Raw genomic sequence first — 14,318 nt, forward strand, 5'->3', positions numbered from 1 at the left:
CCCTCGAGGTGCTTCTTTCAGACAAGTCCCACTTTGTCTCACGAACAGCAGTGGATTCATTTCATTCCACTTCACGTTGCACGTAGCGCGTCTTTAGCCCATGGTTTTATTCACGTCTGTGCATTTATACAAACTGGAAACAACAACAACAAAAAGCTGTATCTACAGTGATGACAATCGTATGTACCTATTGCAATTCAACATCACGGCGTGGCGACAGCAAGGGCACGGCGAACACTCCAGCGGGAGGAGAAGGTTCCTTGTAACAAACGCCAGAGCAGCTCAGGTCTCTATTTCTGCTGCCCCTACCAGCAGCATTTAACTGTAGGAAAATAAAAATCTACGGGAAGCAGAAGCCTTGCAAAGACTGAGGCGAATGCGCTTCTGAGATGACTGATGGCAAGAGTCGAGGCAGCCGATCCGTCCTCCTGCTCTAAACCGAGTCCTTCCCACAGAGCTGAACCCAGACAAGCTGCTGGAAGCAAACAACAGAAGCAAAGAACATACAGAACAACCAACACTAGAAAACAGTCACAGAACATAAACACACCGGCAAAGAAGGTCTAACTGGGAAATAATAATAAAGGAACAGGCAAAAGGCTAAAATCAATCCGTAATGAGCGTTTTCCCAGCTCCAGGAGTAACTCCCCTAAATCAATGATGTCTGTGTGACGAAGCGAGTGCAGCGACTGACGGGGCTGCCAGAGGTACCGGCTGTGGGACACCCAACAATGCGACTCTCAAATGGTTCACAAGCACATTATGACTGAGCACTTCTGCAGACTGAATTTCACCAACATCACTAATTAGAAGTACAGAAGTATCCAATAAAACTATTAAAAATAATGTATAGACTTCAGCTTGAAGACATTTCTAACACTAGAAAATAAGATATGTTTTTTTTTTCCATATAGAAGTTATACTGTCATAAAAAACAGGTTGGAAAGTATCACCAAAGGTTTCCAGTAAGAAATTATAGTTGCCTAATCTGCATTCTAAATTGCATAATCTTTTCTCAAATCCGCTTTTGCACTAGAATACAAGAAATCATTCTGAAAATTTAAAGCCTGTTTTCAGTATTTCATCACATTTTTTTTTGTTCCCCCTCTCACCATAACCTTAAAAAAATATACAGAATATTTTAAGCAGAATATTTACATTTTAATTTGTGAAACGATTCAGATCATCTTCCCACATAATCTTTTCAACTGCACCCTTTAAATAGCTTAAGTTTGGCAACTAAAACTATGCTTTTCTAAGTAACAAAAGCAAACTATTTTTCAGAGAATAAGGCCTAAAATCTGCTGAGAACTCAATCCTGCTGAAGGTGGCTCTGGAGAAGGTGCTTCCTCAGAGACCCTGCATAGTAAAGTGACCACACACCCCTCCTGCTCACCACCAACATCTACGACGGGTTTTTCTGCCCTACGTTACAGATTTCAAGGTTAAGAGGTAATTCTAAACCTTTTCTTTATGGCAACATTCTCCCTCACCCATTCATACTCTAACTCAGACACAAACGCTGGATTTATATTGAATTAGCTGTATTTTGTTCAGTTCCCTTCACGAAGAACTCTACAGTGCACCCAATGCACAGTCAATGGTTTCATACACTTCAGCCATCAAAGAAACAACAATGAAAAAGTCTTTGCTTCTATTCAAAGAAGAAGTTCAAAAGATTGGTGACATCCGTACAAAACCACAGGCATTTCCTCCATGCTAAATACTTGTCAGACCAAAAAAACACCTGGTCTTACACAAATCAATTCTACGTTCTTACTAAATGAGAAATTACTGATTTAGATTTACTGCGAATAGAAAAATATACCTTGGCAGACAGATGGACTCTTAAGTTCTTCCTGAATTGTTTAAATGCATGTTTCTTCGGTAACCTTACAAACACTGGGAAAAGGGAAAGCGGGGAAAAGGGAGAAGGAAGGTTTTAAAGAAACACATAATGAATGTAAATTATTCTTCAAATATAGGACTGTGCTGCTTTTGTGCAAATATAATTAAGATATTTGTGTGGTAAAAGCCAAACTACATCTATGCACAGAGCTGAGCCAATCTAGATGCTTGGAGCGGGGTTGCGTATCAAAGCCTCTGCCTTAAAAATTAATCCGTTTATATTTCAATACACGATACACTAATCACACAGAGTAATGAGGTTAAATGGTCACACAAACCGACTGGATGATTTGAATGGTTGACACAGACACACAAGTACTGCTGAAAAATGAAACACTGATTTAGAGGTAAACAATACAGCTAAAACAGCAGATATCTGATTAGAATATTTAAACCGATTATTTTCTAGGTATTGATGGCAGTATAAAGACGATCAGAATGAGAAACTACTACTAAGAAAAAGCATTATTTTTGAAAACAGATTTAACATGATATATATAAAAAAGTTACAGATGCAGGCAAAATCCAAGCACATGTTGTTACTACTGCGTATCTGGATAAAGTGTTTGTGGGGACTGGAGAGGTGACCCATCAGTTTATTGCACCTCCGCATGAGAACCAGGTTTCAAACTCTCCACCTGTTAATACCTGGTACAGGGAGTATGTGGGACTCAGCTTTCAGTGGTTTTAATGATCCGGACCCTCAACGTGGGGATCTATTGTACAACTGCAATTTTCAAGCTTAAGCTTCACTGCGCTTATGCATTTGAAGCCATGAACTGTGAACGCTGAATTAAACACTTGTTTGAAAGGAATATTTGCTCTATTTTGTTTCTTCTGTTTCATAATTAACTTTTAGAGCTTCTCACTGAATTTGTGAACTGGCCTTTATCTGTGCCAGTGGGACAAAACCTCACGTACTGCATGTTCAAGTCACTACAAGTATTAAAATGAGGTTGCAATGACAATTTTTTACTACACAAATGCCTTAAACAACAAGATCTTCAAAATCCAGCAGTATCCGCAGCCTTCAGTTCAGAGTGAGGCTTCCAGTCTCTAATGCAAAAATAAAGTTCCAAGAACTGAACCAATACCACTTAAATAAATAACACTTAAATAAATACTGTTTAAATGAATAACGAACAGCAGAGCTGCTGAGAGATAAGGAACATCCAAAGCGTTTGATACAAGGAAAGTCGGACCTTTTGGATGCTCACTGAACTCAGGAGAATTTGGGATGCACATAACAAGAGGGATTCACTCTGGCAGCAGCCCGGCCCCACTGGGATGTCGTACCAGGAACCTAAGATGCATTTGCCTGGATTACAAAGTAAAAAGTACTTGCCATGGAATTTTCTTGGGAGACAGCTCTTCAGCCAACAGTGCGCACTGGTGCAGGCAGGGTGAAAGCAGCTAATACCGGGTTTGTCCAAATCCTACATTTCACCACACCTTTAATAAAGAATTTCTCGTGGGTGTTATTTAGAGTCTGTGTTCGATTTACAGTTTATTCCACCCAGAGATAATTTTAATATGCAGCTTTACATCTTTGATGCTGAAGTCCCACCAATAAGCTTCCTGTCAGTTAAAATTGGATTCCCAAACAAGGGTCCAGAGGCAGCAGCGTTTTTACCAACGTGGAGCCATAGAAGCTGCGGTACCTCAGGCAATGCTCCACTGCTGGCCCTGGTGGCAGCACCTCCATTTTATCCCTCACATGTAAAGACGACCAACAGGTTTAGCCATCCTGGCAGAACAGACACGCAGGTGTTGCTACCAAACCCCAAACATGCAGACACGTTTATCCTGGGACAAGAGATGTACCTGTGAGATGTACCATGCAAAGCTCCATCTCTGCAACTTGTTTTTATTGGCATACTTAGGTATCAAAACATGGCCATCAACGTCTCAGATCCTTCAGATATATGAAGATAATTAAGCATTAATTGTATCTTCAAAGTACAACATGACCAAATATAAATACATGAAAAAGAATAAAACATGCAAAAATTCACCAACGTTAAAAGGATTAATAATTCAAAAAATTTATGCTAGTGAGACTTCAGCACAATCCACCAATTCTTACACGTTTCCAAAAGTCAGGATCAAGAATTGTTATAACGAAACACAGGGCGTAATTAAAGATGACTGGCTTCTGAATTATAGTTTAGAAGAACAGTGAACTGTTATATCCCTTATTATTCCAAATTATTGATTTGCAAAAGTGAACAGTGCTTTTCAATGCAGTGACTAATATATTGCCATTCATACACCAGCATAAATATTTGAATTGCGTTTAACTCTCAAAAATTACTAAACTGATTGCTTATAGAATATAGTAACCAACCATGGAAATAACAAAATTGATTTGCAAACTGCTAAGACAGCTCAAAATTAATGTGTGTGTTTAAACTGGGTCATCATGAAAATTGCAACTTTTTAAAGTTTCATTGTGCAGAATCAGTTCGATTGGATTCAGTTCACTCGAATTTGGGAGGAAAAAGGTTTTCTCACTGCGCTACAGTGATAAATATCAAACGTGGGATTCCAATCTGCTCCTATGGTAACAAAAAAAGAGGTCAGAGGTAAAAATGTTCCTTAAAAAAAAATATTTAGCAATTTGTGGCTATAATTAGAAAAAAAAGTATTGGAAGCAATGACTGTCCAGATGAGTTACACTGGGGCACCGGCCAAGCCCCGCTCTGTCGGCAGCAGCCGCGCTAAAGTCTCTCCCAGGGCAGGGATGCGGCACTGAACTCGCTTCAGAACCTACTAGAGGTGTGTGAGCAGCACTCGGCTTCCACACGGCATTTACAAATGTCCCTGTTAACAAGTGGGCGAGTCCATTGTGGAGAGAGTCAAGATGCTTCTGTCGTTGGCATAGAAGGGATCCGATGAACTCCATGATCTAAAGTAACAATAAAAGAAAAGTTTGGCTGACTGGGGACTTATAAGCTAGAGGTGAGGAGAATAGTCTAGGAAAGCAAAAGGTAAAGGTGTTATGAGATTAGGCAAACGTAACTCTTCAAAAGACTCATCTGTTAGTCTCCTGTAGGCACCTGCAATTCATTCAAACTTGAAAACAGCCTGCGATTCATCACGCCAGCTCTGTAAGTAGCAATTCTAGGTTTACCCTTCTGGCAAAGCTTACCCACAGCTACAGATATTTTCATCACTATGAACTAAAATGAGCAGAGGTTTATGCACCAGTTTTACAAGTGAAGTTGTAATCCTGTGCCTCAAGGGCAATGGGAACGGCGCCGTGTCAGTGGGGGCACCGCGAGCACTGCGGGTGTTCAATAAACCTCCATATGGTCTGAACGTTGGCAAAACTCACCTACAACCACTAACCTATTTCATCCCTTGCTGTTAAATTTGAGTTAAAATTTAAGGCACCCGGAAAGCTTCCTAACAGGTCACAGCTTTTGATTCAGTTGAGATCTCACAATGTCTTTCTCTTAAGTCCTATTTAAGGAGAAATGCTGTTCCTGGTTGCACAGTGTTCTAGGACTGCATGTGAAAAGCTGAAAAATAGAAGGTTGGAAAGCAGGAAATCAAAATGTAACAGACTTATCCTCCAAATTTGCCTCTGTCAGAAATCTGCTGTTTCTTTAGAACTTTGACATGCGGTGCCTTGACACAAACACCACTAATGGGAGAGCTGAACAATTCAGAAATGAATTCTACTGTACAAGAATGTATGTGATCCAGCATTCTTAATATTTTAGTGACTGACAAGTTGACAGACAATTTAATGGAACAGACAGACAAAAATGTGTTTTATCATACTACAACACACATTCTATATTCTAACTGGTGAATGAAGCTTTAGAAATCACGTCTCAAACACATTTTACAAGCAGTAGATTAAGTACAAGAGACTATATTCCTGTGGCCCGCTACTCCAAGCATTTGTACATCTTTGATTCATCAGTTTCTATCAAAATTTGATACCATGTTTGATTCCATATTCAGGTATCGTATTTGACAGAATATCGTATTTGACAGGGTATCAGGAGCACAGAATAGAACACAAGCGAGCTGCAGCAACATTGTTTAAAATAGTGCTCTGCATTCTACAGCACTCTCACAGACAATGTATTTATAAGCATCACTTCATTCAACAAAAATAATTTGCAGCTGCCTCCTGGTTGAATAAAAAAGCTGTTTTATAAAGCACAAGCACTCAGAAGACCATCCTGGTTGGGACTGCGCAACCTACTGAAGATACTGGCTGTAGGGGAAAAGAAACGCAGCTCAAGCCCATGAACAAAGGCTCAACCACTCTACAAGCGTTTTAAAATCACCAAATAGATTTGTTAAGTGTACCTTCAGCATTTCACAACTTTTAACTGCCTCGTGTGATTGATGCAATTAGTACATTAAAAAAATACACAAAGACTTTCATATATTGCCTGGAAAGCGTAGGCGAAAAAATAGCCTTAATACCTTGACTTTTAGGCTGTGTTTTAAGTGTCAATGCTGAGTGGAAGGAACTGAAGTCATTGAAGAAAGTCAATAAGACCAAAATTAAAAAAAACAAGTATTTTCTAGATGTATTGTACATAAATTTAAGTAAAACTAGAAGATGGTTCAGAGTAATTTCAACCAGAGGCAGAAGCAAAAACTACAGAACTTTGAGCCCTTTGTGTAGCACCAAGATAGTTTTGCATATTCATTAAACATAATACTGAATTCTGCGTTCTAACACCACCAAAATTATTCAGTTAGATGGAACTTCACCTGGAAATTACACTAGGTAAGCAGACAAGAAACCTGAGAAAAAGCAGTCTTCAAAAAATGTTTAATATTCTGTCAAATACGAGTTGTCTTCAATAAATATTTGTGAGATCTTAAAGAAAAATTTAGTGGAAAAAAAGAGGAAACTGTAAAAATGTAAATGCATTGCAGAAAATAAAGCACAGAATACCTACCTTATGAGACTACACATTACTAAGCAAATGTTAGCTAAAAATCTGCCCTAATCAGATAATAATAAATGAAAAAAAGTAGCATGAAAAGTTCCTCATTTGGAAAGCAGAGTTTTACAGACAAGTGGAAAAAACCAACCAACCAAGCAAACGCAAACAAAACCACCTTAAAGCATCTGCTCCCAAAATGTTGATTTTTAGACCAATTAAATGCTCACCTTGTAGATTAAAAATTCTATTAAATTGTTTATTTTTTACATCATGCCCGCTTTCTATACAGCAAGAGTTTGAATTAAAAATGTACTTAATCATAACAGTTCATTTTTTATATGGAATGAAACATTTTGCATAATCATACCCTAGATTTGTAGAAACATTGAATAAATTTCATAAGCAAGCCAGAGAGAGAAAGTGACTGAAACCAGCGACACCGTGTTCAACACAAGAGTTCAAACCCCAGATGTATTAATTTCATGTAGCCCGTCAATGCCTAAAGGCAGAATCAGAACTGACAGAGCTTGTCAGTGAAAATGAACCACACATACGGGATGAATGGTACCACAGACCTTTAACCAAAGGAGACAAAGTCATTCAAATACAAACATTTTCCTTGAAAATGTGTGAAGTGCGATGTTTTCAGGTTTGCCTTTTGAGCACTGAAGGACCGTGATATCATTCAGGGACTGAGATTACGATGTACAAAAGACTACTTTTATTTCTACCCCCAAATATTTCCACATTTGTTAGCTGGCCCTGTTTCTTTGGAAATGGGGAGATGGCACATCAGCAGGTCTAGTAAGAGCTTTTCTCACAGCAATGCTGACTTCAAGAGCAATATTGCTCCTTAGAAGTATCACTCTAATGTGCTTTTATCCCATCGAGGTTTGTTTCACACGTGGTTTGAGAAGGAAAAGATTTATTTAGCACATACTTTGGAATGGCACACGATTTTGACAATATACCTTCTAGAATCAAAAAAACCCTCATTTAAAATTCTCAGAACCTGAAGGCTCTTTTCTGTCAATTACTCTGATTTTAGAAATAATTATAAAAGTTATACTATAAAAATATTTCATCTTCATATCAATCAATGGCTGAAAGATTTAAAGACTCTCCTTCTAACAATGAAGTTATATTTAAGGGGGGGAGTGTGAGCCTTTTGTATATCCTCAGGAGTAACGCAAGCTCCAAGGTAAGTATTTGGAGGTTGTACATCAAGAACCAAAGGGAAAAACTCTTTCAACTTTACAAACTCCTGATTTGTGAAGGAAAAAATAGTCATAAAAAGGAAAACAAAAGCAGCAGCAAGGCTTGATTTTCTAAAGAGGAGAATGTACAAATCAAGAGAAATTATGATAGATACAACACAAGAACTTGTAGTAAGCCAAACTAAATGTTTTAACAGAAATCTTTTGAAAATTGTTTCTCCCCCTCCCCATCCCAAAAGAAAGCACTCGGAAAGAAACAAGAAACTTGTCTTTCAGGATGAAAAAAAGTACAACAAAGAGCTGCATTTCCTACTTAAATAAGCAAAACCTGCAGCTGGTGTGTTAGACATCTATTGCTGCAGGCTCATCGGGTTCCAGTTTATAGGAGAATCGTCTGCAGCAAAGGCTATTGAGAGAAATGCCACACCTGTTGACCCGGGTCGGGCTACATCTTCCCATCAGTCGTTCCAGCATTCTTCTAACAGATGTGCATGCTGTTTCCCCATCTGAGAAGCAGCACATGGAGTCCAAGCAGTTGATACCTGAACCTGCCTCAGTAAGCTGGAAGAACGAAAAAAAATACAATAAAATAATCAGTACTCGGAGATTCTAGCAATGAAGATGTTATCAGAAAACACTTCAGAAAAGCAAGTTTTCTTAAAGTTAGAGTGTTGAATATTTTTCAATTTTATAGGAGAACTACAGTGACTAATAACATGACCATTTCCCTTCCTAAGGTACGTATACACTAAAATTTGATGTTCCCAAGGTTTGCATGCAGCCTTGGTGAGCGTCTGGAAATCATTTAGCACCATCTCTGCTTAACGCTGGAAATAAACTGTTTTGCAGTTCTCTGTGTTACAGCTATAATGAATCTCTGGCACAGAGCATCACACAGTTTTAGCCTTGATTAACCTCAGTGGAGGTACAACTATTTATACAAGCTGCAGGTCTGCCCTACTTTAAGGGAAATCTACCAAGAGAAAGCTCCAGACCAGGGCTGCAGGATGTAATGCAGCAACCTGATCATAAGTAATAACTTTTCCTCAAGAAGTGTAGAATGCAACTTCTTAGGATAATTTATGCTACATCTCTACCACAGATACCCTTGGCTTGGTAAGGAACAAAAGCACATTCCCAATTTTGTGAATATCTTATCTAAATGCAAACAAGGCTGATATTAGATTCAGTCATGCTCATGTCAGCACGAGGAATAATTCAACATTAGCATAATAAACTTCCCAGTGTTCATTCTCAGTAGGTGAGAAAAAGACCCAAACAAAATGAAAGCAGTAATACAGAGATATACAGGTTCAAGTTAAGTGTGCTCCTCTGCATTATTTTTGCACACTAGTCAACCACAGCACAACTAAAATCTAACTGAAATCTAGTACTGATGGAAAGAGAATATACAGAACTGACTTCAGTATCGTTTCCAAAAGGAAATACAAATATGGAGTGTGGGGATGTTTATTAATTCGATTTGAGACTCTGTAAGAGAGCACCCTGTCAAACGCCAAAAACACAGGCTAAATTTAAGCGTCCATTATCCTCACCTCACGCTCGGACACCAGTGAAGGAGGAAATGTGACCTGGGAGGAGGCAGCTTAGTCTATAGTAGGACAGAGCTCACTTAAGAGCTTCCCTCAACATTTCACTGTGTGAACAAAGGTGGCTGGCTGTTGTCTAAAGACTGTGGTTTCCAATCCCAGTTCCTTTAATGCCCCTCACACTTGGCCAGCACTCCAAGAGAAGCAAAGTTTCCTATGGGAATGGCATACTATGAGTGGACACATTCCTTCCTAATCCCCCCAAAACAGACATGTGGACAGATTACAGCTTCATAACAGGACAATTTCTGTACTACAAAGAGGAGGCAGCGAACAGAAACAAGAAGCATTTGGAAATCCAAGAGAAAAATCCCAACTGGTAGGACAAGAGGGGAGTACACAGGCAGAACTGGGGTTTCCATGGGGTTTCCCTGCCTGCCCCTTCCTCAGCCCTGCTCAGTGTCCCCGCGGTCCCTCCCGATCTTCCAGTCACATCCCTTAACGTGACGCTCACAGGATTGTCAGTTAACCATTGTAGGAACTTGGACAAAACACTACAAACTGAAATCCTTGATTCAGTCGCTGCACCTCGCACACCACGTATGAGTGCAGGCAGAACACACACTTCTGATTGAGTCGTACTCGTTTGGGAGCTCTCCTGGACACAAAATGAACATTTACTGTGACAATGAACTTTGCAAATACCTGAGACACAGGAGCAGCAGCATTGCAACTGACAGGTCTAAAAGCGGTCTTGGTTAAAACAAACCCACAACAAATCACATTTCAGAGGTCAAGTCCCTGAATGCACATCCATCTGGTCACAACTGTACCGCCACAGAAGATAGCATCATTAGGAACAGCACAATTTGCAGCACTAACAAATACGATCTTCACAGTCACTTCATGCTGCGCTCCCAGTGTATTGGACAAGAAATTACCCAGAACAGAAGGAATCGCTATTAGGAGGTCAGAAAACAAGCTCCCTGCTGCATCCACAGTGATCTTCACGGTTGTGTTCACAGCAACACTAAACAAACTCAACATTCCTACGCTTAAGATTTCAAAAAGAATATTTAGTCCATGCATTATCTTGAAGCAGATCAAGTAAAACCTTTAGAGTTACTGCAGAAGATCATATCACAGTGGGTGTATGTAGGATCAGACGGACTAGACATTTCTTATTCCCTAGAATCCGCTGACCTGAGAGCCAGCAGCCCTAGATATTATTCAGACTGGCAGAAAGAGGAGCCAAGAGCAACCCAAACTATTGTAGCTTCCAAGAAGTGAACCCTCAGCTCTGTGTTTTGGAGGGCTGGTATCTCTTCTTCACTAAAATCTCCTTTGCTCTTCTCAAGTTAGATACAAAAAGCTAGGATCACGCTTGAACCACTGTTTATGGAAAAGTTAATATTACCATTTTTTAAAAAACAACAAATGTGACCTTACATAAGCCTGGAAACAACATTTATATTATCTATCACTGCCTGGTGAAAATGGATTTTATTTTAAATCTGCTACCTAGAAGGAAAATAGTTGTATTATGCTAGAGTCCCTTTTCTCACTTTTATCTCTGTGGTACACAATTATGATCACAGTTTTATACCAAAGTAAAACATGGTAAGGCAACAGAGTATAATGATCTCTAAAGACCTGAAAATGCCCTGCAGGAAACAAAAGGCAGGAGAGACAATGCTTTAAAAAATTAATAAGTATAGAGAAATATCTGATATTATTCATATTTAGGCTGCAAATCAGGTATTTTCGTAAGGCAAGATCCAGGATCACAAGAAATATTATACTTTATATGATAATGGCCCATTTCATGTAATAAATCAAAAAGCGACTGAGAGTGCAGAACTAAAGAATGGTTCAGCTTGATAAAGGAAAAAAAAAATCAAACGCACATACTATGATGCAAATTTACTTGTAGATACCAAAAATATGGGTATTTTGGAGATGGCTCCATGACTGTCTATGTATGATATATAAAAAAACATATGTACACACAGGTTAGGGTAGAGCGGGAGTACTACCTAGTGAACGCAAGAACTGTCGGGCAGGCTAGATGGATCTAGCAGTTGCCTATTGTCCTCCCCTCTGTGCCTGCTTTCAGCAAAGTCACATGCTGAGCTGACTGAACCCTGATCTTCTTCCATCTAGAAGGACAGAAAAGCAACAAATCTTACAGAGCGCCATGCTTGCATTGCTTTAAAACAGTTACCTGTTTTACAAGAACTTTCATTTATCTGTTCTTGAGAGAACAAGGCACATTTACAAGGTAAAGAGGCATTTTTTCAAGTTAATGGGTGGATCAAACACAGTCTATCAGTGCACAAGTATTAGAGGTGCGCAAAAAGGCCAAACACCATATATTACAAAAGGGGAAAACTCAACAAATTTGAAACCTAATTCAAAGTTTTCAGATTTTGGTTTAAAATTTCAGAGTTTTAGTTGGTTTGCCCCTTCTAATAGAATGGACCATTTCAGTTTGTTTATTACAGGATATTCTACATGCCAGAAGACAAGACATTTCAACTAAACATTTAAATCACACTGAAATATGCAGTTAGGACTTTGTTGAACAGGAAATATATTTAATCCTGTACATGAAGGTAAAAGCACTGCAGCCTGTTTTCCTGATCTCAGGTCCTAGCTGCCAACATGTCTGATGCCACACGGATGTTTCAGAAAATATATGAGATGGCCATTACTACTCCCCAATTAATTTAAAACTTGGTCCCTGCAGTAAAGCCCACTTTCCTTAACCCTCCAAACACTGTAGACCAAAATCTCAAACAATTAGACTGAAACATTTAAAAGAAAATATAAGAATGGTGACATCTAACAACCTCACTGGCACTTGTGTTTTCAACACGTTTCTAGTTCTTCTACTCTTCATCTCTTTGAATCAAGTAATCCTACAAATGCCGAACTATTTTGTTATCTCAAAGTCATTATGCAAAAGTATCATCAGCTAAGTAGATATGTGTGTTTTTTTGACTGAAGATAAATACAAAATAGTCTGTTCTTCTCTCATTTAGTCCCTCATTTATTCTGTGCATTAGCTAACAGATCAGAACCACGCTACGCTAACACAATATCCAAACTTGTAGAGGCAGAGGTTACCCTTGTTCAAAGTTTGGCATATTAAGATGTTCCCGTATACTTCACTAGTGTGAATGCATGTTTGCACTTCAATAGTCTTCTTGGAAATGATACATTCCTTACAGAAGACATACGCTGTGAAAGGAACAGAAACCTGTCCTCGACTTCTACACAGCTGGGCTGGATCAGATACGAAAGCTATTTGGAAGGGAATCCTATGAAACAGTAACCAGAGGAAAAAATACAGACAAATAACAAAGGCCATAAAGGCAGGGCCAGGAGTACGGAGCCAGAATGCAGATCTGAAGGGAAAACAAGGCAGCAACAGACTCACGGGCCTGTAAATTGGAAAGAACGGGGTCTGGGCTGTGCTAACGCAAATACTACAGTTTGAGAGTCCCAGGCACAACGTTACGCACTGATAATGTTCCCTGGAAATACAAACCTTTTTGTGTTTTACATTTCCCTAGTATTGCATACAGTTATAACACACTGTCCAAAGGTAAAAATTCTATAAACATAGTCAATCCCATCTGTAAGTAGAATTAAAACATCTGTTCGAGCAACACTTCTGACATGCGGCTCAAGATTTCCAACAGTTCTTATGAAGCAGAGACACGTATACGTACATATACACACAAAGCTTTGTTTACGAAGAAAAAACTGAAATGAGATGCAATGGGGCCCAGTTAGTACCCTAAGATATATAATTCACGTGTTTCAAGCGCAGGAGAGACAGAGGAAAGAAGAAGTACTCAAGTCAGGCTCCAGTTAAGCACGAAGCCCAGACCTGACCTGTGCCACATGATTTCATCTTCATCCCAAGTTACAAAAGTCACAGTGAGGTTCAGAGGCACGAGTGGGACAGGCACACATAAGACTGCACCTCTGACTTACAGGAATCACATGGACACTTAAAAGACTCATCTCAAAGCTCTTAACTGTATATCACAAATGTACTTAATATAAACTTGAACATTTTCTGCACACTGTAAAGCCTGTAGGCATAAAAATTGATTACAGCATCATATTTGTCTTTTAATTTGCATTCAAAAAGGTATTCTGCTTTTGTACATCACTAGTACAGTAAGCACATTTGCAGAACAAGGCATAAGTCAGTTTAACCTGGTGCTATACTGATTTTGAGGTTTTTAATACATATTTAATGAACAACAAAAAACTGCAAAGGTCTGTTCCCCAATCTACACACATTCTGCAGTCACACAGGATGCAATTACTGGGTGGGCGCATACAAACGAGGTGTGGCAGAATTAGCTGCTTACAGCTGCTTTTGGAAAACAGCTGCCCTGGACACTACAGAAACTAAACAAACCCGTGGTCTTACCCCCAAATTAGTTTTTGTTTAGTATAGCAAAGTAAGTAGTTTCCATCTATTAACTGATTTTCCTTTTTACTGTTTTGGGGAAGGATCCACAGGATAGCTTCAAAACTTCGTCCAAAGACTACAAATAAAGAACTAGAGAAACCCACATGCTTGTTTGTTGTTGCTCTTTACAACTTCACCTGCATGGTACAAGGCACTCAGTGCCTGCACTTCAGGTACCTTGCTATTAGACACTCAAGTGTAAAAATTCTGACATACAAGAGAATTG

The 14,318-nt window shown here is 39.1% G+C and overlaps 1 protein-coding gene across 4 annotated transcripts in view; it reads right to left on the reverse strand.

Moving 5' to 3' along the window:
• Positions 1–4,319: 4,319 nt before the first annotated feature.
• Positions 4,320–14,318, reverse strand: part of ATP11B (ATPase phospholipid transporting 11B (putative)) — a 58,846-nt gene continuing 48,847 nt past the window's right edge. For 2 of the 4 annotated variants that reach the window (XM_080349955.1, XM_080349952.1), the window contains one exon: positions 8,361–8,608. In XM_080349955.1, coding sequence (XP_080206081.1) covers positions 8,390–8,608 — 219 coding nt within the window. In that variant the 3' untranslated portion in view covers positions 8,361–8,389. Of the gene's footprint in view, positions 4,817–5,274; positions 5,433–8,360; positions 8,609–14,318 lie in introns of those variants that run through there. The other 2 variants (XM_080349953.1, XM_080349954.1) reach the window with 2 other exon arrangements.

Source organism: Nesoenas mayeri (genome assembly GCF_963082525.1).
Source record: "Nesoenas mayeri genome assembly, chromosome: 9".
Taxonomy (NCBI): domain Eukaryota; kingdom Metazoa; phylum Chordata; class Aves; order Columbiformes; family Columbidae; genus Nesoenas; species Nesoenas mayeri.